General features: G+C 35.7%; 1 protein-coding gene across 2 annotated transcripts; it reads left to right on the plus strand.

The window, feature by feature from the left end:
• The first annotated feature begins 253 nt into the window (after positions 1–253).
• LOC142353577 (kanadaptin-like) lies at positions 254–24,559 on the plus strand. 2 transcript variants are annotated; one of them, XM_075405857.1, is made up of 9 exons: positions 546–676; positions 745–921; positions 5,253–5,433; positions 6,290–6,467; positions 8,200–8,356; positions 8,724–8,894; positions 19,047–19,529; positions 23,413–23,875; positions 24,318–24,559. In XM_075405857.1, the coding sequence occupies exons 2-9, from the start codon at positions 745–747 to the stop codon at positions 24,365–24,367; spliced, it is 1,860 nt and encodes a 619-aa protein (XP_075261972.1). In that variant the 5' UTR covers positions 546–676; the 3' UTR covers positions 24,368–24,559. The 2 variants fall into 2 exon arrangements, with proteins under 2 accessions (XP_075261971.1, XP_075261972.1); XM_075405856.1 differs by having other exon boundaries at positions 254–921.

The raw sequence follows: 24,559 nt of genomic DNA on the forward strand, positions 1-24,559 counted from the left end.
GCCGAGAACTCACACAAATCCCATTAGCTTGTGCATAATTGAGTTCAGCCCGCAATGAGTATGGGGGGGGGGGGGGGGCAATGATGGGAAATACATAATAATTTAACGTAACTACTGTCCCACAAGGGGACTTCATTGTTTGGGTCTTTCCCGTTATAGCCCCCCAAGCCTAGTGGCCAGATAACCTATGGCGCCCATTATGGTAAATATACCACAATGAGAGGGCTTTAATGGGAAAGACCCCAATTTTTTTCTCGATGTTTCAAATTGCAGATTAAAGTTGTGATGGAGGTTACTGAAATCGGGGATGGGGCGAAATCTGTTATCGACAACAGCCAACCTGCAGTCATTGATGAGCCATTCAAAGTTCCGGACATTCCTTCACAGATAAAAGACTCCTTGGAGAAAAAGGAGAAGTATGGGCCATCGGATGACGTAGAGTTACCGCCCAATAATAAACCATCAGCAGCAACAGTAGTATCTCTATCTGAATTAAAATCCCATGCATTGAGTAAGATAAGCCCCGCTGAATTGCTAAAGGAACCCAATTTGTCCTCTGTTACCTACAGGGAACCGCTGTGGAGTGGCTTACTTCCAGATGAATATTGGATTGAAACTATTAAAAATGGAGTGGCCATCGAAAAGTTCAAATTAGACAAAGCCATGGCTTCCGTTGGTAGGTCTAAACACGTGGACATAATTTTGGAGCATCCTTCTATTTCCCGAGTCCACGCTGTGTTCCAGATGAGACCTGTTCAAGGCGTTTCTGGCGATGAAGAGCCTGGCTTGTATCTGTTTGACATTGGAAGCACACATGGGACGTTTCTGAACAAGCAAAGGGTGGAAGCAAATTGCTACAACAGAGTAAAAGTGGGACATGTCATCAAGTTTGGCAGCAGTACTCGGTTATTTATTGTTCACGTACGTTTTAGAGGTTTTTCTAATTTTCAAAATAGTCTGTTGTTACTGGACCAAAGTTTTATTGATATCAAGAAATGAAGGATATGAGCACCCCCAACCCAGCTCAGTGGTCAGATAACCTATGCCCCCCATCATGGTAAATACACCATAATGGGGGGCTATAATGGGAAAGACCCAATATGAGAATTATTTCCACTAATTTTAATTATAAAATAATCGATCGTTTACTATACCTACCAATGGTTGATATACAATTCCACCAGTTTTTGGATAATAAAATGGTGAGAGCGGCTACTTTGATTGCTCCATATAGTCATTAATTGCTCTCAAACTAATTTTGTGTTAATTATGTTAATCCTGTCTTGCAATTTTTCATACTACTGATTTTTCGTTTGACCATTGAATTCGCGTGAGTTGTCATGAGAGACTAAACAGGTAATTCTCGGAGAGTATCAAGTCGGCGAGTACCGCTCTAATAGCCTCTCTAGTCTAAGGATTCAGTGAAACTGCTGATGCGATAAAGTCAAGTTCATAGTAAAGGGCAATTCTCGAAATTTTAGAACCCTTCATTCCTATAGCTACAACAACCGAAGTCAGCCCCGCGTCAGTGGGTTTAGCAATTCATCTCCCTTTAGGCGTTAATTTTTCAGTTTCTGCATACCAGAGGAATTTATGGCCTCTTGCAAACTGTTGTATCAACTAATGAGGAAAATTGAATTGATGATTAAATTAGTTATCAAAAACATTCTCCATAACGCATGCTCCAGGAAACGATTTGGTCGAATAACAATAAAAGATCACCTTGAGGCAGGCACGATTGAAAAATCAAGTTTTGAGCAAGCGTAAAATCAGAATCGGAAGTGAACCTAACTCATAAATATAATGCAAAAGCAAACGTTCAAAAATACGTAGCATGTAAATGAGCGCCATTATTAATTGCTCCCGAACGAAGTTTGAAGCAATTATTTTTAACATGCTGGTCCTTTTTATGCAAAATTTTTGCTTGACCGTTTTGACTTATACGCCCTTGACGTTTTGGTTTTGCGTGATCTAAGTTTCTAAAATTTTTATAACTTTGAACCTAAATTTCATCCATTTTGTTAAATTTTGTGTGCGTACTAAAATACGAGGGTGCAGCAGACCACCCGTGGGTATGCGTGATACCCAGACCCAGAATCTTCAATTACTACTATTAGTGGTTATTGTGATATATAATAACATCTAATGACGTCAATTAAATTTAGTTAATCTCCCCCCCCCCCCCCCCACGACTGAACCAGACTGCAATAGATTTAAGCTCTCGCTACTAGTTTGAGAGCAATTTTTCCGAATTTAGTGGGTGTGTTTATTTGATCTCAAACGAAGTTTGTAGCAACTATATTAGTCCTGTCGGTCTTTTTTAATGCGATTTTTCGCTTGACCGATTTTTGACATTTCGTCCTCAAAAACGGGATAAACAGGTAGCGCCCGGCGGGCATTAAGTGCTCTTAGAGCCTTTCAGTTGTTTCAGCTCAAACTGTTTTGGAGACTTATATTTATGGTGCGAAGGGCAGTTGATGAAGACACCCCCACTGTTGACCCCCCCCCCCCACCGAGCTCTTACCCCCCCCCCCCCCCCCTCCCCCCACCCCACCCCCGTGGCTACATTCGAACAACCGATCGCTAATAACACGCAATTTTATACTAATTTTCAATTTTTTTAAAACCTTTTTGATTTTTTTTGTCATTTTTTGAGTTCTTTCAGCCCTGGGTGTCAAGAAATCTCCCTCCTCTAGGGTTTAATGATATGTTACTGCATAGTTTCTAGTGGTAATGGAATGATTTCAATTATTCAACTTCACGAATTTTAGCTTTTTTTGACAAAACATGCAATTTTTTCCACTTTTTGACATTCATTTTTCACTGTTCACGTCTTTCCAGACGCAGGGGCCAGAAAACGTCCTTAACGACTTGATAGTAAGAGTACTGAAAAAAATTTATTCGCCATGGAATAGCTTTCAATTTTTTAATATTACAAATTTTAGTAATTTTTTTATGACAACAAATTTTAGTAAAGTTTTTTGAAAATTTTTTGTCGGTTTTTAGATTTCTCCAGCCTGAAGAGACGAGGAACTTCCTCTAGGGGTCGACAATAGGTTACTGCATAGTTTCTAATTGTAATGGAATGTTTTCCAAGATTTCAACACCACGAATTTTAGCATATTTTTTTTTACAAAACTTTCTGTACAGACAGTTTTTGTCATTATTAAGATTTTTCACCCGAACAGAAAATCTCCTGTAGAGTTTGATAATAAGCTACTGGAATTTTTTTTAGGATTAGTATTCAACTTTTATTACCATAAATTTAAGCAAATTTTTTTATGCAACTAGCATTTTTTTTACTTTCTCCAGCCTCAAGAGCCACATATCCTCTTCCAGGAAATTATTATAGGTTGCTGGGTAGCTTCTAGATGCAATGGAATGTTTTTCAAGATTTTATTATTGGCAATTTTGAAAAAAATATTTGCAATTTCAAGTTTTTTGAATCTTTTCGATTTTTTATAATTTTCTGCACCAGGGTCCTTGGGACCTCCTCCAAGGTTTGATGATTAGCTGTCGCATAGTTTTTAGAGTTAATGGGATGGTTATGAGTATTTTAATGGCTCCAGCTTTGGCAATTTTTTGGTAAAATTTAATTTTTTCAATTTTTCGGAAAATTATTGTTCCAAGTTTATGGATTTTTATGAGCCAGTGAAATTATTTAAAGTTTGAAAAATGGATACTGGATAGTCTCTTGAGACAATGAAATGATTTTGAAGATTTCAATCTCTTGAGTTTTTGCAAGATTTTGTTCAAATTTGCGATTGTGTTTAAAATTTTTGAATATTTTTTTTCTTTTCTGAGTTTAACGATCATTACTGGCCAACGAAGTTTTTCAAGTCTTGCAGATGGGTTACTTGACATAACTCCAGAGACAAAAAAATAGTTTTCAACATTTTCACTGCGAAATCTTTAAGCTTTTTTGAAAATTTTTTCATTATGCAAATATTTAAAATCAGTTTTTTATTTGATTCATTTACTAACAAGGCTAGAAAACTAAGAGTTGCAGAGTCGAATCAAGATAAAGCTAGCCTCAGTAAACCGTGGCTAGCTACTGACGAAGCCAACCGCTCGCCGGTCGCTTGAGACGCTAGTCGGTTATGTTTAATTTTTGTGTAATTGAGTTCGTTCAAGTTCTAATAGCGCATGTTTTTTGTATAGCATGTATCAAAGTTTGACCTTTTGTTTCTTTATTGCAAGGATGCAACTTCATTTGTCTTATTTGTGACGTCAATGGACAGTTAGTAAAGGGTTTAAAGTTGATAATTTTAATCAATTTTCTGATGTTAACGAGACGTTCATCTGTCAAAGGGCTCATTGATTGTTTTCGCTAAAATAACAACCGATCAATTACTATATTATTGGCTGATTTGGATTATAAATTGATATCAGTATATCTTTGATTGCCCAATAGTTTTTAATTGATCTCAACCGAATTTTCTAGTAATTATTTAAATCCTGTCGTTCTTTTTAATGTAATTTTTTAAACGACCGATTTTTCATCTGCCCATCAAATTCACAATTGTTGAACGAGAACGGGATACAAGTTAAGGCTCGGAGAGCATTAAGTCACCGAACAGCTCTTTAATAGCCTTTTTAGTCTCAAAGGATGTGAAACTGCCGCGGAAACTTGTATTCATAGTGGAGGGCAAGCTTCAGAACCCGACATTCCTCACCATTGCGTGTTACAAAAACTATCCATCCGAATTTATTTTATATATCAGTTTCTGCGTACATTTGGTATATATGGCGACAGCTATAAATTGTGGTATAATAAGTGAGGAAAATTGAATTGATGAATAATGAATGATCCAGGAAACCATTTTGTTGAATCATTCAATAATACTTCACTTTGAGATAGACGATCGAGATTTCAGTTTTGAACAAACGTAAAATTGGGAACCAGAAGTGAAGTTGTCTCAAAAAATTTGCTGCGGAAGCGAACTTTTAGAAATACCTGGTATATATTTCGTCGCCCCTGTCGGTTAACCCCAATTATTTCATCCTCTAGCATTTCACCCCGAATCAAATAATATATATAATTGGTACTATTAACATTAAAAATTAAGATTAATTCGGGTTTCGGCAAAGAATTTTGGTATTAACGCCCAAAATAAGGGATACGTAGGGTTTTGGGAAATCGTTTTGGGGTGAAAAGTTTGCGGGTTGAAAAGATTGAGGAGTGAAATGACATGGTAGTAAAATCTGGTGGGTTGAATGAATCGGGGTGAAAACGAATGGAACCGTTTCAGGGCCCCGAGGGCGATGCGCCGGCAGCTAGTCCCTACACAATAACCGAAATCAAAGAACGAAATGCTGAGATCAGAAGAAAGCAGCAAGAGATGATCGAGGAGAGAAAGAGACAGTTGGAAGAGAAAAAGAAGAAGGAAGCGGAGAGTGGAGTCAACTGGGGATTCACAGAAGACGCTGAACAGGAATTTTGAAATCTGTTTCCTATATTTTAAGTATCGTAAAAGATCACTTAAACTTAAAATTAGCCTCCTTTTATATCTTGGCTAATCTGAAGATTTGAAACTGATTTCAAATATGGCTGGGGCACGTGAAATAGTCAAAAATTAGCTGAAGCTGGAAAAGCGCACATCAAATGTAGAATAGTTGCAAATAATGTGCAATAAAGTTAATGGGAGGGTGCATTTAACAAAACATTTAATTTTGGAGTATGCAATTCGTGTTGAATGTGAAGTCTGTAAGCAGATATTTAAGTTATCATGTTTAATTGCTCTCGAACGAAATTTGACGCAATTATTATAAACTTGTCTGTCTTTTTTATGCAAATTTTTTGCTTGACGGTTTTCTTCTAGAACATTCTTTCGATTTCACTTCTCGAGTCTCTTTCGGGCTTCACTTTTTCGAGTCATTGAAATTGCTCTAATGTTCTGAATATAACCCGTCTAGATTAGTGGTTAAGGTCACAGATTCTTATCAGGGAGATCCGGTGTTCGAACCTCAGCCTATACCCCCTTCTTAGTTCGCGTGAGTTGCTTAATTGGCTGGAGCGGGAGATAGCTACTGAAAAACTGGATCTAATCTGTTCTCCCTCTCCCCGGCTTAGTGAGCATACAGAACTTTCACCCCATGCGAAAGAGCTATTTTGTTATAAAGTAGTAGACAGGTTTTAGACTATTTTGATTTAAAAAATTATAGAGAAAAATGTGCAGTTATTCATTTTGTTAGAGCTATTAACTCTATTTTGTACGATTTTAAATTTCGTGTAATTTAGCATAGTTCTGCTCGTGCGTAGACTGACCCTCAGAAGGAAACAGATTGTAGGAATCAGATGAAGACGATGAAAATGGACCCAAATCGGTCAATCCCTTTTCAATGCCAGAAGAACTCAACCTTGAAGATCCCAAGAAAACACTCAAGGGCTGTTTTGAGAGAGAGGGCTTTGAACTGGAGTACATTTGTGAAGAGGAGGGATTCGGAACGCATATCTGCAAAATTGAGTTAGTTTTCGACTGCTTCAAATTTTAATACTAAATATTTGGATTAATTTTTTAATGAGTGTATGCGATGGCCAAATATGACATAAAAAGGAGTCAAATGTATATTTTAGCTATCGGAAATAACAAAATTTGATCCATTAAACTGTTTGATTTTCAAGCAAATCGTTTCAAGTTGGGCTTAGTTAGTCAGTATTAATCACATTCAATTTTGCAGTTGGTCGGAAAAGCTGATATTTACTTTTGCAAAAAAATGAAAAGCTTTTTCACAAGATATAAACAATAATACTTAGTTTTCTCTGTCGTTAATCTATTGCTTCCGCCTTGACGTAAGTGACTTTTACTTCTCGAAAACGGGATGAACAGGTAGCGCCCAGCGGGGATTAAGTTCTCTTAGAGCTTTTCAGCTCACTATTCTCCAAGTACTTTAGTATTTTTTAAGTTTTTAAAAGGTTTTTGTCTCAGCGGATCAAGTATTGGCCTTCTTGTGTATTTGTTACAATTCAAAGAATTTTTCGCACATTTTGATAAGTTGCTTTTGCTTCTTCATTTTGACTGATTTCAATTGCTCTCATTCTGAAATGAAGCTTGTTTCTAATATAAAAGTGGTCGAGTAACAACGCCGTTGTATCTTAGTGGTTAAGAAGTAAGTGCTATCCTGGAGGTGGCGGCTTCGAACCCCTAGCCGGCTCAAGTTTTTGCACCCGAAAAAATTTTAAGGTACACCGCTAAATTAAATTGCCCCCCGCATTTCGTTCGAGAGAAGTTCATCTGACGTTTGCGGATTTGTTTATTTTTTAAGTTAAATTTTGTGGAAATTTTAGTCACGCCACTAACGTGGCGCGATAGGGAGTGGTTTTGCTGTGTAAATTTTTATCACTCTAGTTACGGCGTTTGAAAATAATTTTGCTGTGTCTGCTTGTTTTTGGTTAACGTGCGGAAAATGCGTGCGTGAGGTTAATTTTAACACTCAAGAGAGATTTTGATATTCATTAGTGAGTATTTTTTGTCACACATGATGTACCTCACTCTCAAAGGACGTCATTTCTCTCTCTCTCTCTCTATCTCTCTCTCTCTAACTGATTTCTGCTTTCTTTTGTTGGAGGATTTAATTTGAGTTCAGGATGTTTCAATCTAATTGAATGTCGTTTGAGGGCAGCTCTACAGTTATTTTTGATGATATTTTGAGGTTAATTGTGTACGAGACTAACGCAGTTTTTTTCTGGCAATGTGCCGGCTATATTAGTAGAGTTTTTTCTGAGAGTGCGCTTTAAGAATGATTTGACAGTATAGACTGGTTTTGGTCTGCGATGTGTCTTCGAATCGTTTCTGAAGTTTTTTGGCTGTGTATTTTTCTTTGTTCAATCGCGTGTTTTTTTTGTAGGAAACAAACGTAGTAGCATACTATCCAGTTGATATTTTCTTAATTAACTTTGAAGATCAAAGTTCAGCATCTATCTCAATTTAATTGCGAGTAGTTGAGGGCAACTTCTAAACCATATACCCTTACCTGAGACAGTCTATCAATTCAACTTCATACATCGCAGCAACTTAAAAAAGCATTCTTCTTTTTCCCATCTGTATTTCTCTTACTGATGGTCTACAAGACTTTCGTTTATAGTTTCTGGTAATCTGACCTTATTAAGGCATTAATTGATCATAATGTCATGTTTCTGTACTCCAATTTTCAAGTTATTATATAGATATAAAGTATATATAAAGTGATTGTGTGTAGACTGCCGATGGTTGATTCGGAAGACGGGAAACCAGTATTTGCGGAGGTGGCTAACAAAGGCAAGAAGAGAGACGTCCAAGTGCAATGTGCACTGGAGGCATGTCGAATCCTGGATGCACACGGAATACTGAGAGCATCATCACATGAGAGACACGAGGTACGTTCTTTCGTCTCAAAAATCGATATTTAACAATGACGCTTCTGAATACGGATGGTATACTTCTCTATTGTTGACTGGGTTTTTTATTGTTGAAACGCTTGTCCCACCAATATTATGGAGAAAACTGGTAGGGGAAGGGCTGAATAGGTACCTTGTTTCTGTCATCCCTACAATTAAGATCTCAATCTTACGATAGAGGTCACGGTGATAGAAGGCCCGGTTGAAATTAATAAGCAATGATATAATGAACAAAAATGATTCACCTAGGCTCTACTTTTGAGATCGTGACAGAATTTTAAATTAATGTAATAATTTCTGAATAATATACGCATACAGACCACTTTGTCTCAGTGCAAATGTTCAGGTGAAGAAGCGTAATTGGGCAGAGAATGACTATTACGACAGTGACGACGACACTTACTTGGACAGGACAGGGAGTGTGGAAGCGAAGAGGAAGAAAAGGATGGAGAGATTGGGAGCAGAGGAGGATAACGAGACTGAGGGGAGGAACAAAGTTCACACTTATGAGTCGCTCGTGAGTTGATTATATTTATGAGTTACCTGAAACACTGATTGATTGTAGATGAAAGGCTAAAATAAAATGCAGGGTACAATTTAGGTCGTTGATAGAAAAACGGACATGAATACGAAGTGTGTAGTGTAGCTCATCCGCTGAATCAATTTACGCGCATCAACAAAAACGTGTATTAATTAAGACTACCAAATCATATAAAGGCAGGAATAAAATTAATTGCTCTCGAACAACTTCCTAAGTATGCGATTGATCGACTCTGTTTAGGAGACAGTCATTGTGTGAAGGGCGGTTTTCACCCCCTTCCCCATTTCATCCCTCTCCACCTTGCACGCTCGGCACGACCGTTATCATATAGTGCCTGTTTTAAGTGTTAAAAGTTGGTTTGGAGTGCAATATCGACCACTGGGTAATATAAATTGACTAATGGAACTAACATTTGTCACAATCTAGTTGACGTCTTAGAATAACCTGCAACCAATGATTGCGTGCTGTTGAATTCCGCTGCGTGCTGGAATTTTAAGTGAGACTCATTGCGAGCACGGAATTGTGTAGAAATATTGTGAAGATTTTCAATTGTAGTTTATCCTACCTAAATGGGACTGCTTTCACAACTTCTACAAAGTTGGAATATAAATACAAACTAACTAAGGGTCAATACTTGATTCGTCTGAATGTTTCACCTAGTGTAGTAATATTAGCGGCTTTTTTTCAATAACGATATTAGGTTTTGTGAAATACAATTTTTTGCTCCAACCTGCAGAGAATAACACATGGAATTGATGGAAATTGTTCTTGAAACCCATTTGCTATGAGGGTGCATGTTGCTCTGATTTTTTTAAAAATTTTTGAAGTAAATTTTACGTTTTTGCATTATTTTCTGTCATTTACTTTTGAACAGATTTTAGCAATTTCATAAGAAAGGAAATTGCGAAGTTTGAAATTCTGTATGACATTGTCTGTCATTGGTTTTTGATTAAAATATCAAGTTATAGTTTTGTTTTTGTACACCTCAATATAGTTTGACCTTTTTTTCAAATTGTTATTTTCTTTTTGCTCTCTGCTGAATAGCTGTGATAATCAGTGTCAAAACTATGGATTTTTAGTGTTCCGTATTTGCTTACTTACTGTCAGTTTTAGAGTGAATTCTCCTTTTAAGCCCCGATATGTCCCTATTGGTTTTGGTTTGTATTAATACAGTTCGAGAGGCACTAATTGATCCGACCCCACTTGTGGGGGGGGGGGAGGAACTATATCCTCTATTGGTTTTTTTTGTTCAGACAGTTTTGGCCGATCGATATATTCATCGTAGAGAAATATGAGTGATATCACTAAAAAAAAGCGTCTACCGCTGGGAATTAAAACATTTTTTTTCAATTTCGTGTTTTTCGAGGAGTTACCGAGGTTTAAAGTTTTGTGTGAACACGTGATGTTTGGCATGATTTTGTTCAATTTTAGCATAATTTTTGTTCAAATTAAGATTTTTTTCTATAAAAATATTAATTCAAAATTACCTTTTATAATACAAATGAAACAATTTTGTGTTTTTTTATAGATGAGAGGCCTAATAAAGGCTAGTTTTTGTCTCATACGGAAGTTTACTATCAAAAAATTCGATTTCTGTTTGAGAGCTGTTGTGTTAGGACATTTCATATTTTTGTAAGGCACTTAGAGACTGGTCACTTTTCAAACCACGTTTCTGTTGATGACAAACCTCATTTACAATCAAATGATGCCCCATGAAAAAATAAATTGTTTTCAAGGAATTGCTCATGTTTTTGAGGGCTACGACTATGAGTTTTTGTAATTTTTTTAATTTTGATGTTCTTTTTAAGTTTTTAATAAAATTTTGTAGTCCGAATGCATAGAGTCCTTGCCTAAAAGTGCAATAGGAATCCTGAAGAGCAGTAAGTGGAACTGTGTAGAAATTTGAGTAGAAATCTAATGGCTGTTAGGATTTCAAAAATAGTTTTTCAAAAAAATTGATTGTTTTGAACATTAACAGATGTTAAACTTGTTTCTATGAATTGTAAGTCAGTCTCGCTATTGACAGGGCCCAGTTCCTTTCTACTTCAACTAAAATTAATATGTTTAGCGGTTTTGTCTGCTAACTTTTGTCTTTATGACTTCGATGTTACGACTTTAAAAATTTAAAAAAAATTTTGTTAACTTATTGTGATGACTTATTGATGATTAAAGAATGACTTAAATTATTCGGCATAGTTTATTATTTATTAGGCTTAGTTTGCTATATCTTTTTTATTTCCGTTGAAAGCTATTGAATTTTATTTTATGGCTTTGCTATTACGGCGTTTCTCAAAAGCTTCGTGGTTTTTAATTTGTTTGTTCTTGTTAGTTGTTTTGAGGTCATAATGTTACAAAAAATAATTTCAATGTTTTTTTAAAAAATTATTTGGCAATGAAACTTTCTACCGAATAGTTTATTTTTTAGCGGATTGGACACATCTCAATTTTTTTCAATCTATTGTTTTTGGCTATTTTTTTAAGCTTTATGTAGTCGTAAAATGCCTAGAGGTCTCATAAGCTTCTAACTGAGGGTTGAAAGAATGAAGTTACGCAATGCAGTAATTTTATAGCAAGTAGCCTTAAATTTTATATTATTTCCAAACATTTTTTTAAAATTTTACTGTTTGTTCTTAGTCTTGTATCTATTTCTCATCAGCGAGAGGTCCCATCTACTTCCTTGTGATTCGAATATTAGCGTGTCTATTGTTATTACGTCGTAATTGATGTTTTATTTGTTGAAATGTTTTTTATTAAAAATTTTGTTAAGGGTCATTATTTGTGTTCGTTTTCTCTTCTTTAAGAACGTTCGCGTAAAACCAAATCCCAATGATTTTCGAAAGAATCGCAAGGGTCATATTTACTGTCTTTCATTATAATTTCACTTGAATTAGTGTAAAAAAGAAATTGAATTAAAACATAAAATTCAGATAACAGCGAAAGATTTCAATGGCTTCAATAATTCATATTTTAGCAAATTGTTTGTAATCTTTTCAGTTTTACGTCATCTTAAGTCCGTTTCTGTGTCTTAGTCTAACCAAGGACAGGTCCTTTTGGTTGGTTATTGATTTTTTAGTTAATGTATTAAAAAAATTTCCGTTAAAAGCTAATGGTTTTTTAAAAGTTTGAAATTATTTGGTTTAAATAGTTTTGATTGATATTTGAATTTCGCCTCTTTAGTTGTTCTTTTTGTCAACTTTTTGCCTCGTCTCATTAGTATCAAGTTCCAACTTCTTTGTAGTAACAAAGAAAAATTTTGTGTAGTTCAGTTTTTCTATCTGATAGCATTTCGACTACGTTACTAGGTGCTTTTAAGTTTAGATGTTGAATTTTTGCCGTGCAAAATGTTTGTTTTTGCTCAATTTGATGTTTTTTTCTCCCGCAGTCTAATTAATGGCCGATTTCGTGAGCTCTTTTATGAGGCATGGCATTTTCTCTTTTTGTTGACAGTTAAGTGAAAAATGTAGATGAGCGCGGGTGGGAACATCATGTGCGAACGCACATTAACGGGCTTGCTTGTTAAAAATAAGTGGCAGATGATGTTGAATGCTGATTTTGGATGTTCGTTTATTTCCGATTGCGGCTTTCAGTGTTTTTAATTGCTATCAAACGAAGATTGTAGCAACTATATTAGTCCTGTTGGTCTTCTTTATGCGATCGATTTTTAGCGTGACCGATTTTTCGTCTGACCATTTTTACTTTCTGTCCTCAAAAACGGCATAAACAGGTAGCGCCGAACGGGCATAATTTTTTATATCTTTTCATTTTTTGACTTTCGTTGAAACTTATTGAGTGTTATTTTATGACTTTGCTATTACGGCTTTTCTCAAAAATTTCGTGGTTTTAATTTATTTGTTTGTTTTTGTTTGTTGTTTTGAAGTCATAATGTTACAAAAAAATAGTTTCATTGGTGTTGAAAAATTATTTGAAAATGAAAGTTTCTACCGAATATTTTATTTTTTAGCGGATTCGACAAATATCTCATTTTTTTCAATTTACTGTTTTTGGCTATTTTTTAAATCTTTATGTAGTCGTAAAATGCCGAGAGGTCTCATAGGCTTCTAACTGAGGGTTGAAAGAATGAAGTTACGCAATGCAGTAATTTTATAGCAAATAGCTTTAAATTTTATGATTTTATTTCTTTTCAAACATTTTTTTAAGTTTTTTAGTTTGTTCGTAGTCTTGTATCTATTTCTCATCAGCGAGAGGTCCCATCTACTTCCTTGTAACTCGAATATTAGCGTGTCTATTGTTTTTACGTCGTAATTGTTGTTTTATTGTTGAACAATACGTTTTTATTAAAAATTTTGTTAAGGGTCATTTGTGTTCCTTTTCTCTTCTTTAAGAACGTTCGCGTAATACCCTATCCAATGATTTTCGAAAGAAGCCGAAGTAAACATATTTAATCTTTCATTATAATTTTGCTTGAATTAGTGTAAAAGAGAAATTGCATTGAAAACATAAAATTTCAGACAACAGCGGAAGATTTCAATGGCTTCTATAATTCATGTTTTAGCAAATTGTTTGTAATCTTTTCAGTTTTTCTTCATCTTTAGTCCGTTTCTGTGGCTTAGTCTTACCAAAGACAGGTCCTTTTGGTTGTTTATTGATTTTTTAGTTAATGTATCAAAAAATTCTTTGTTAAAAGCTAATGGTTTTTAGACGTTTGAAATTATTTGGTTTAAATAGTTTTGATTGATATTTGAATTTCGCCTCATTATTTGTTCTTTTTGTCAACTTTTTGCCTCGTCTCATTAGTATCAAGTTCCAACTTCTTTGTAGTAACTAAGAAGAAGTTTGTGTAGTTCAGTTTTCCTATCTGATTGCTTTTCGACGTTGTTACTAAGTGCTTTCAAGTTTAGATGTTGAGTTTTTACAAAATGTTTGTTTTTGCTCATTTTGTGGTTTCTTTTCTTTCTCCCGTAGTCTAATTAATGGCCGATCTCGTGATCTCTTTCATGAGGCATGGCATGTTCTCTTTTTGTTGACAGTTAAGTGAAAATTGTAGATGAGCGCGGGTGGGAACATGTGCGAACGCACATTAACGGGCTTGCTTGTTTAAAATAAGTGGCAGATGATGTTGAATGCTGATTTTGGATTTCGTTTATTTCCGATTCCGGCTTTCAGTGTTTTTAATTTATCTCAAAGGAAGATTGTAGCAATTATATTGGTCCTGTTGGTCTTCTTTTGTGCAATCGATTTTTTGTCTGACCCATTTGACTTATTGTCCTCAAAAACGGGGTAAACAGGTAGCCCCGAGCGGGCATTAAGTGCTCTTAGAGCCTTTCAGCTCAAACTGTTTTGGAGACTTATATTTATGGTGTGAAGGGCGGTTCTGTGAGGTCGAAGAGCCCCTCACTATTGCCCGCCCCCGCGCTAGTACCTTCGCCCCACTCTTACGCCCAATCAGCCCCTGGTGCACCCCCCCCCCCCGTTTCTAGCTACTGACGAACAACCGCTCGCTAAAAACACGCAAATTTCGTTGCACAATTTTTTACAATCTTTTTAAAGTTTTGACGTTTTCGAGTTTTTCGCTTTAAGGAACTTCCCCTATGGTTTAATAATAGGTTACTGCATAGTTTCTAGTGGTAAATGAATGGTTTCATCATTTTAACATCACGAGTTTTGGAATGGTTTTGACGAAACGTGCAATTTTCAAGTTTTTGGCATTTTTTTTGTTCAGGTGTTTCCAGAACCAGGGGACAAAAAACAGTTTGATTGTCAGTTACTGACAATTTTTTATTTCTGGCCCTGGAATAGTTTTCAACTTTTTACTATCACAAATTTTAGCAGTTTTTGATAACCTGCATTTTCAAGTTTTTTGAGATTTTTTGTAGTTCTGTAGGTTTTTTTAGCCTCAAGTGCCAAGTAACCTCTTCTAGGATTTGACAATAGTTTTTTCTATAGTTTCTAGATGTAATGAAATGTCCTTCTAGATTTTAATATCACGATTTTTCGCATTTTTTGACAAAACTCGCAACTTTCGTTTTTTGAACTTTATAGTCATTGTTCATTATTTTTTGAGCCTCTTGGGTGTCATAAAACCTCCGATAGGTTTTGAAATTAAGTTACTGGAAAAATTTTGTTTGCCATGGATTAATTTTCAACTTTTTAATATCACAAATTTTAGCAATTTTTTGATTTTAACAGTTTTTAGGTTTCTCCAACCTCGAGAGCCAAGGAAACTCCTTTAGGGTCTGATAATATGTTACTGTATAGTTTTTAGATGTAATGCAATGTTTTCATGATTTCAATATCAAGAATTTAAGAAAATAAAAAAAAATATTTGCAATTTTTTTGATTTTTTTTTATTTTAAACTTTTTTCCGTCACCATGGGCACCGGGACCTTCTCCAAGGTTTGACAATAAGCTCCTGCGATTTTTGAGACCTTATGGAAGGATGATCAATTTTTTTGTGACTCCAGTTTAGTAATTTTTGTATAAGTTTTAATTTTTTCATTTTCTGAAAAATTATCATGTTCCAAGTTTATGGATCTTTATGAGACAGTGAAACTATTTTAGGCTTGAAACACGGGAACTGAATAGTAACTTGAGACAATGAAATTGTTTTTAAAGCTAATAATATCTTGAATTTTAGCAAGATTATTACTGGCCAACGAAACATTCTAAGTCTTTCATATGGGTTACTTGACAAACTTCCAGAGACAGAAAATTGTTTTGAACTCTTTTACTGCGAAATCTCAAAACTTTTAAGTGTTGCCGTGAGTTTTTTTCTGATTTGTTTACTGAGAAGGCTGGAAAACTAGAAGTTGCAGAGTCGGATACCATCACGGAAAATATTCTTAGCTCTTTCTCTCTCTCTCTCTCTCTCTCTCTCTCTCTCTCTTTCTCTCTGTCTCTCTCTCTCTCTCTCTCTCTATCTCTCTCTCTGTCTCTCTCTCTTTCTGTCGTCTAGGATTTTTTCCCTTCTCTTTCTCGTTCACGATTTTCTTTGTGTTTTTGTTGATGCCGCACTTCAGCTGCTGTTATGTGGCGTAATGTCATCATCTATTTTCCTCATTAACGCTGAGTTATTGTAGAAATGTTTTTATCATAAATAACTTAACAAGCATATTAAGTTAACAATCATTGTTAAATGCTCTCAAAAGCAGTTTGTTGCAATTTTTTTTAAATCCTGTTTGTCTCTCAGCCCACTAGTCTTTCAGCCCACTAGTCTGCAAGTATGCGATTCACAGAGCCTGTTTTGGAGCCGGGGCGGTTCTTAGAAATTGATCCCACACCCCACCAACCGCCCCCACATCAGTCCCCCAATCTACTTTTGCTTTCCCGCTGCCTGCGGTGCACCTCCGCTGCGCTCACCTTACGCCCCTTCAGTTAACCTTAAGCTAGCCTCACTAAACCGTGGCTAGCTACTGACGAAGCCAACCGCTCGCCGGTCGTTTGAGAGCAATTCGCCCGACGTTAGTCGGTTATGTTTAAAATATGATTTGGTAACACTTGAGTTTTTCTGCAACATGTTTTTGTAAAAATTCTCGAAATTTTTGTTTTGAGTTTCAGGAGGTGTATTGTTAATGGAGTGTAATTAGTAATTATTATTACTTTATGGAGTGATCAAAAAATTCTCCTGGTGATGCCCAATTTTCTTATTGTTTGATGTTTCATTTGAGGGCATGAAAAGCTGTTGCCATTTTACTTTTGAAAACAGTGGTTTTAGCAGTTATTTTTGTTTGATTTTCTTTTCTTTTAGTTGTCACTCTTGCGCTCCGTCAACTTTTTTGTTATTTTATTTAGCCGAATTTATTGCTAAAGCTATAACATCCAAATAAGCTATAAGCTTATTTGGATTGTCACGTATAATTTTTGTGATTTGGTGATATTGTTTGAGTTCTTGCCACCGCTTTGAGTCCTGGCGGAATTCTGTCGGCTGCATTTTTGTTTTTTTTATTGTTGGGTCAATATTTGTTCCGACTGTTTGATGACGCTTCAAAAGCTCATATTTATCTGCTCAATGACTTTCACCACTCTAGCTGAATTTTGAGTATATCTTGTCATTTCTGACCCGTTTGGGCGTTGGTCTTGTCGTTAATTTTGTGACGAGTTTTTTTTTTACTCGTTACCTATCTCGCAATCAAAGCGATTAAATGCTTACACTAATTAAATGCCAGGCAAGGTTTAAAGCACTTATATTTGTCCTGTTGGTCTTTCTTTTAATGCAATTTTTTGTGCAAAAGTTTTTTCGTCTGACGATTTCATTTCTTTTCAGAAACGGGTGAAAATGGTAAAACATTAAGACATCAAGTTGTGCAGTTCTGTTAGAGCTGCACTCGTGTCCAAATGCGCACCCGCCCCATATATTTACCCCGAACAAGCTAGATTCATTAAGCCAAAATTCTCAACTATCAAACCCTCGCCTGTTGTTTGAGGGTAATCTGTCCGAACTCAGTCGGTTTTGTTTTAATAGCCGCAAAGCGATAGCGGGGGCTGTTATTGAACGTCTCTTGGTTTTCTACAATTCAAAGAAGTTGAATAGTATTGGGGCGCTGTCTTTTTTAAAGATTTGCTCAGATTTCGGTGATTTTCGAAGTAAAATTGGAATAGGGATTTTTGTGGAGCGAAACAGGAGGTGGAGCAAAAAGAGAATGATTTTGATGCTTGATTTTTTTTTCAATTCTATTTGACAGTTGATCAAGGAACGGCGTTTGAACAAATTTTCGCTTTCTCGCTAGTATTTTTTCGTTCATATACGGCAATTTTACTACAATTTTAGCGTTTCAAATTTGGATTGGATTTTTTTCTCATTGAGTTTCCCCGTCGATTCTTGTCGTTTATAGGTCTAGCTTCTGTGTTAAATCACTGAAACGTTTGCGGACTATTTGACGTCACGAGCACTTAAAATCTGCATTTGTTCATTCATTCATTCATGCAATTTTGACTGAATTGCGTGCATGATGTCATTTTTCACTCTGTGGAGTGAGTTTTTGTTCATTCGTTTGGCTAATTTCAGGGTCACACGTTATTTGCCTCACTCTCAAAAATGACTATATCCTAAAAATACTTTTCTTTACTTTAATTCAACGAGATAAGGTCAACTGAGTGTGTGTCACGCCAATTGGAGTTTGTCTGAGAGAAGCTAATAGAAGCAGTAAATGTAGTACCGATTCTTAATCAAAATATGACATCTCAGCTGTAAATAAAAAGAAAAAATTCTCTTCGGTCTGTTTTGTAATTATCTTCTTGAGACTGCACATCTACAAAGCTATGGCGGCTATTTTTTGGCAAGCTGCCAGCTATGAAAAGGCTTGGCCTGAATTTGAATTATTTTTTGAGTTCTATTAGCTGAGAACGATTAATGATTCCAATTTAATCTAAAATTAAGGATGAAGTTGGTGTCAAATTTTATCTGTTGTATCTTTCAACTGCGTGAGTTTTTCTAGAGTATTTGGAATAGTGATTTTAGTTGAGCGGAGCAGGAAGTGGAGCAATAAAGAATGATTTTGATGAATGAATTTTTTTTGTACATTAATTTGACAGCTTATCAAGAAAACGGCCTTTGAACAATATTTTGCCTTCTCGCTGGTGTTTGTTTTTCATATATGGCAATTTACTACAATTTTAGCGTTTTTTAAATCTTTTATTGGATTTTTTGAGTCCGAGCCCATTCATTGTCGTTTTTAGGTCTAGTTTCTGTGTTATCAATGAAACGTTTGAGGACTACTTGACATCAAGATCACGTAAGTCTGCTTTTTGTTCTTTCATTCATTCATTCGTGCAATTTCGACTGAATTGCGTGCATAATATCATTTTCAACTCTGTGAAGCGAGTTTTTGTTCATTCGTGTGATTAAATTTCAGAATCACACGTTATTTGCCTAGTTCCGTTAGCTGAGAGCGATTATTATTATTCCCAATTTGATCTAAAATTAAGGATGGAGATTGCGTCAAATTTTGTCTGTCCTCTCTCAACTACTCTAGAGTATTTCTAGAGCTTTTCTAGAGAATTAAACCATAGTTTTTACTCAGTACTTTTGGAGAATTAGATAGGCTAAAACTGCAGTGGCCAACATAAAGTTCTATCCGCAGCTGATGTACATAACTGGAAATTGAAGAGGTAAAGTAATGATCTGGAAAACTGGCGCACCTTTTTATAGCAGATTGTTGTTTTATTTTTCAGAGTGCTGATTTAGTGTCAGCTCAGGAAGAGTTGTCCAAGTTAGAACAGAGGATCAGGTCCAGTAAATCACATGTGGACAAAATGACGTCACTGGACAGCTTGGACCAGTACATGCAGGGAATGAAGAGTGGTCAAGAAATAGACGCTACAACTAGACGCAAAATGAAGATGCGAACTATTGAGCTCAAAAAAGAGATTGCCAAAATTGAAAAGATGAAAGAAGCTGCAAAACCAGCTGAAATTAAACTGAAAGATCCAAGCAAAGACAGCAATGGACTCACCAAATCAAAAAGTCTTTTTTCTGGAGCAACTTCCCGGTTTGGGTTCTCAATAGGAGCGAGCAAACTCAAGCAAGATGTTGCAAAAGTGTCTGTTAATGGTAATGATGGAGATAACCCTGCCACAATTAATGAAGTGAATCCATTAATAGCGGGAGCCGGAGGCAATTCCTTTAAAAATGCAGATTCAGAATTTGTTGTTAAAGTAAGTGAAAAAATTGATGCCAACTTATCTTTCACGTTCATCAGTGTCTGGTATTGCTCCATGAACAAAGTTTTTAATCAAAAAAGGCTGCGAGAGAAATTGTTCCCAGCATTTCACAATTTTTTGAGAATTTCAGCTATTTTTTATATCTCGACAAGTTATTCTTAAAAACAAAATAAGTGTACTCTCCTACGGAAAAGCTTGAAGGAAAGTAAGTGTTTGCTCCAAGGCGTTTCCTCGAAACGGACAATAAAGTTTTTCAAAAGTAGCTGTGCGGAGCTGGTAAATTTTACCTTCAGTTCACTCATGATTTTAGATGCAAAATTTGAGTTTCTTCGGTCACGCTGAAACCGGAAGTGGAGCGGTGTTTTGCGGTGCAGAATTTTCTCTAATTTTAAAGTAGAGAGTATGCTTGAAGCAGTTATTTTAAAATGTGTGTATTATGAACAAATTTGGCTTGGCCGTTTTGACTTCTTGCCTTTTGCGTGAACTAAACGTCTCTCTCATTCACAGTTCTAACCAGTTGAACCCAACTGGCTTAGGTTTTCTACTATAAGTCAAATGAGAAGTACGGTGAAAAGGGTCTTTTTTCACTTCATTCTTAAAAGTGTTGTATAATAACCTCTAATGACGTCATTTGAAGCACCTTAGTGCACCTTTTCGTTTCTTAGGTTGACTCATGACTTACCTCATTGCTGTTCCAACTGATTAGATTTTAAATTTTTTCACTTAAAAGAGAGGAAAATCAAAAGAGACAGTATAAACCAGTAAAGCCCGGTCATTAAGTCATAGTGCATTAGGTATCGAATTTTAATAGAGCGTTTGCTATCTGGCAGTAGTATAAAGCTTAATAGACTTCAGTTTAGAAGCTGAATTAAGTATAATTTTAAAATTAGCTTAAACTGCACACCAATTGAGGACAGTTTTTGACACTCAAAAAATTCTGTCATATCTAGATCCTTTTCTGCTGCAATCACGATGTCCATCGTATACGGTGGTTGTTTTTCAGTTTTTTATTGCCGCCCTCATCTTCTCAGCCGGCTATTATAGCGCTCCCTTTTTTTCGTCGAACTTCTTTTCGCTTTACCAATTTTGCCGCTTTTTCGACGTTTTGCGTGAAATCTTTTTGACTTCTCTAGGCTAGTTTCACTCTTCTGTCATTCTGCTCAAAGTCTTTTTAAACAGCAGCTGCTCAGCAAAGCAATTCAAAATGAAGAGAGTTAGTATAAAAAAATCAATGTCAGAAATAGAAACGGGATAAACCCATAAAGCCCATTTTTAGATGCCCGGTACTTGAACTTTGTTCTCATATGTTTTAGTTACTATCTATAATGCTTATTGGTGTTGATACTAGAGCCTGTAGCCTCTCACTGAGAGACAGGAGTATGTTCAATTACGAAATGACATCAAAATAAATCGAACTTAAAAATGTTTTTATACAAAAATCAATTTTTGTTGATGTTTTCTTTTCTTTCAATCCCAATGGACTTAAGGGAATCAACGGCGGCTGTTTTCCGGCAATCTGCCGGGTATGTTTGTATTTTTTATGAAGAGCTATGTTTCAGTTCTATGTTTTTTCTGAAGAGTGATCCAAGTCAATTCTCTGTCGTTCGTTTTTTTAATTGTTACCGTATATAATAAAAAGTTGAATTCTAGTTAAGGACTTCTGCCATTTTCTTGTTTTATCGTTGACTTCTTCATGACCCATGACATCGCGCTCACCTCAAATCCCATATCTATCTTACGTGACGCCTAAATTGTTTTTGTCCTTTCTTGAGACAACTGGTCTGCAAAGCTGTTGCAGCTATTTTCTGGCTGTGTATTACTTATTTTTGAAATTTGCTTTAAGATATTTTCTGAATTGGTTTTAAGCGCTCCCTACTTATAAAGCTCATATAATTCCTAACAAAAATTAACGAAGTTTTTAGCAATTATATTAGTCCTTTTGGTTTTTAAAAGACGCCGTCAGCCTCTCAACGGCTATTATTTAGGCTCTCTCCTTTTTTCAATTCGCTTTACCTTTTGATCACTTTTTTCGCTTTACATAAGTCACGATTTTCACGTTTGACTTCTGACTTACTTCATTCACAGTTTCAAATGAATGGATTTTAAATTCTTCCAGGCATTCAGTAACGCAATTTGGTGAATACTGTCAAAGTCAAAAGATCAAAATCAAAAGAGATGGGATAAACCGATAAAGCCCGGTCATTAAGTCTTGAGAATTAGGTTATCAAAGTTCATTAAAGTTTCCGGTCAATTTATTGGTCAATTTAAAAATGGATCAACTTATCTCTTCTTTTTCTGTTTCAATCCTGATGTGTATCAAGAGCGTCAACAGCGGTTATTTTCCGGCAATCTGCCGGCTATGTTTTTTAATGCGATATTTTGCTTGACCGATTTTTCGTCTGGCCCATTGGACTTTTCCTCCTTAATGGGATAAGCAAGTAGCACCCAGCGGTCTTTAGGTTTCATTAGAGGCCCATAGCAGCGTTTAGTACTCCTTCAAAAGCGTAGTGTGTTGAAGCTACTGGGAAAGCCGTATTTTAATGTTGAAAGCTCAACTTTAGTAGTTTTTGAGCCCAATATGTTGGAACTTTTTGTGTTTTGTCGTCATTTTTCGAATTGTTTGTTTGACAGTCCAAAATTGAGGCTGGTAAAAGTTGATGAAGGTCTTTAGCAAGACATAAGTACTTCTTATGACCTTTTTAAGATCTATGTTTTGGTACACAATAGTTTAGTACACAATTTTCACAATAGTTTTTGAAATTTGTCAAAGTTTATTCAGCTCTAGGTGTCAAGGTACCTACTCTAGAGTTTGATAATGAGTTACTGTATAGTTTCCAGTGGTAATGGAATGGTTTCAACATGTTAACATCACGAATTTTAGCTTTTTTCAATTTTTTTTTCAATTTTGACATTTCCTTTCTTCAAGTTTTTCCAGCCACACTGGCTGGAAAAACTCCTTTTGGGTTTCATAATAAGCTACTGATTTTTTTTTGGCCATCGAACAGTTGTCAACTTTTTAATGCCACAAATTTCAGCAGTTTTTTGATAAAATATTCTTCATATTTTTTGAAAATTTTGTCAATTTAGTTTTTTCCTGCCTCAAGAGTCAAGGAACCTCCTCTAGGGTTTGATAATATGTTACTGCATAGTTTCTAGATTGAACGTTTTTCAAGATATAAATATCAAGATTTTAAACAATTTAAAAAATTTCAATTTTTTAACTTTTGAATTTTTTCGAATTTGAGATTTCCGGCAACAGGGGCCCAGACACCTACTCCAAGGTTTGATTTTAAGCTGCTGCATAGTTTCTAGAGTTAATGGAATGGTTATCAATATTTTAATGACTCGAGTTTTTGGCAATTTTTTTGGTTAAATTTGAGTTCTTTCAAGCATCGAATTACGTAATTTATTGAATTCGGTCAATGTCAAAAGAGCAAAATCAAAAACGGGATAAACCGATAAAGCCCGGTCTTTGTCTTTTTGAGTTAGGTTATCGAAGTTCATTAGAGCGATTGCTAGCTGACATTAGTTTTAAGCCTAATAGCCTTCAGTTTAGAAGCTGAAGTAAGTGTAGGTTTAGAATCTAACTGAAACTGCACATTGAGTTGGAACAATTTTTGAGAGTTGGGAAAAAACTTTGTCAATTTCTATCTTCTCTTTTCTCTGTTTCAATCCCGATGTGCGTCTAGCGCGTCAACGGTGGCTATTTCCCGGCAATCTACCGGATATGTTTTGAAATTGCGTTATAAAATTAAATTGAAAACAGAGTGGTAATTTGGGTGGAAAACCCTTCAGAGGCCTCTAAACTCTATATTAGATTCTTTCGCTTTAGTCAGTTAAATTTATGTGAGTTGTTATCCCTTATCTTTTGTTCCAGGAAAGTGAAGATGGCACTGAATATGAAGACACTAACTCAGACATTGACAACAAAACAGACAAAGCAGAACAATCTTCTGTCGATGGAATTGGTGCTAATGACCACAATTCTCAGGAAGCACATAAAGGAACACAACAGCCATCGTCCTTTACTAACAGCCTTACGTCCGCTCTAGAAACTGCCAAGAAACTGTCCCATGACAATGCTCACGTTTTAGAAAATATTTGCAGAACAGAAAAACCAAACGCCAAGTCATCCAGTTCTAGTTCACGCTTAAGTAGTGATTCACCACTTAAGTCAAGGTCTGCTCAAGAATCTGCTACGGTGACTGCAAATTGTTTCAATCCTACTACACACGATAAGACCAGAGATAGTGATCAAATCAGCTCAAACGATGATGAAGCAAAAGAGGAAGAAGATTTAACTGAAGGAGACAGCTTTTCAGGATGGGTCCCTCCCTCTGGTAAGTCTTTATCCAGCCCCCTTTGTTCGCAGCTGAATTTTGTGGTTTTTATTGCTAAATGGTTTTGGACCAAATACGACAAAACATTCTTAATTACGATAAAAAATATTGAAAGTGAAAACGTCGTATAGAAGATATATTTTTTCTCAGTTTTAAGAGACAGAATTAAACAAGGTATGCTGTCTTAAGTTTCTAAATACTCTAATATTAATAAAACTTGGCTGAAAAACTTAATTACAGCTGCTTTAATTTCAACTGCTTTAATAAGAAAGGCAGCTGAGAACAGGCCGCTGTGGCCTAATGCTGTTCTGCTGCGATTACGCAGGAACCGCAATTATTATTATAACTCGATTGATCAGATAAAAGGTTTAGGTGATATACTACATAAATGGGATCTAGATGAATTCGCACTCTTTTTATCTACCTTTACTTTCTGTTTCAGATCAACAAGGAGATGGAAAAACAGCTCTTAATTCTCTTCTGGGTTACTAATAATCTCAACATTACTTGGGTTCCTTCTGAAGCAAGCCACTGAAGATGGGCGAATTTAAGGCTGAGTGGGCACTCGGCGAAAACAACCCGGAAGGACGGAAATAAAATTTTCCTGGAAATAAACAGAAACAAATTGACTGAATCTACTTTTTTGTCACCTGTTTGAATTCTGACAAATTTATTTTTGTTAGA

The sequence above is a fragment of the Convolutriloba macropyga genome, chromosome 14 (assembly GCF_964194025.1).
Source record: "Convolutriloba macropyga chromosome 14, txConMacr16.3, whole genome shotgun sequence".
Lineage (NCBI taxonomy): Eukaryota > Metazoa > Xenacoelomorpha > Acoela > Convolutidae > Convolutriloba > Convolutriloba macropyga.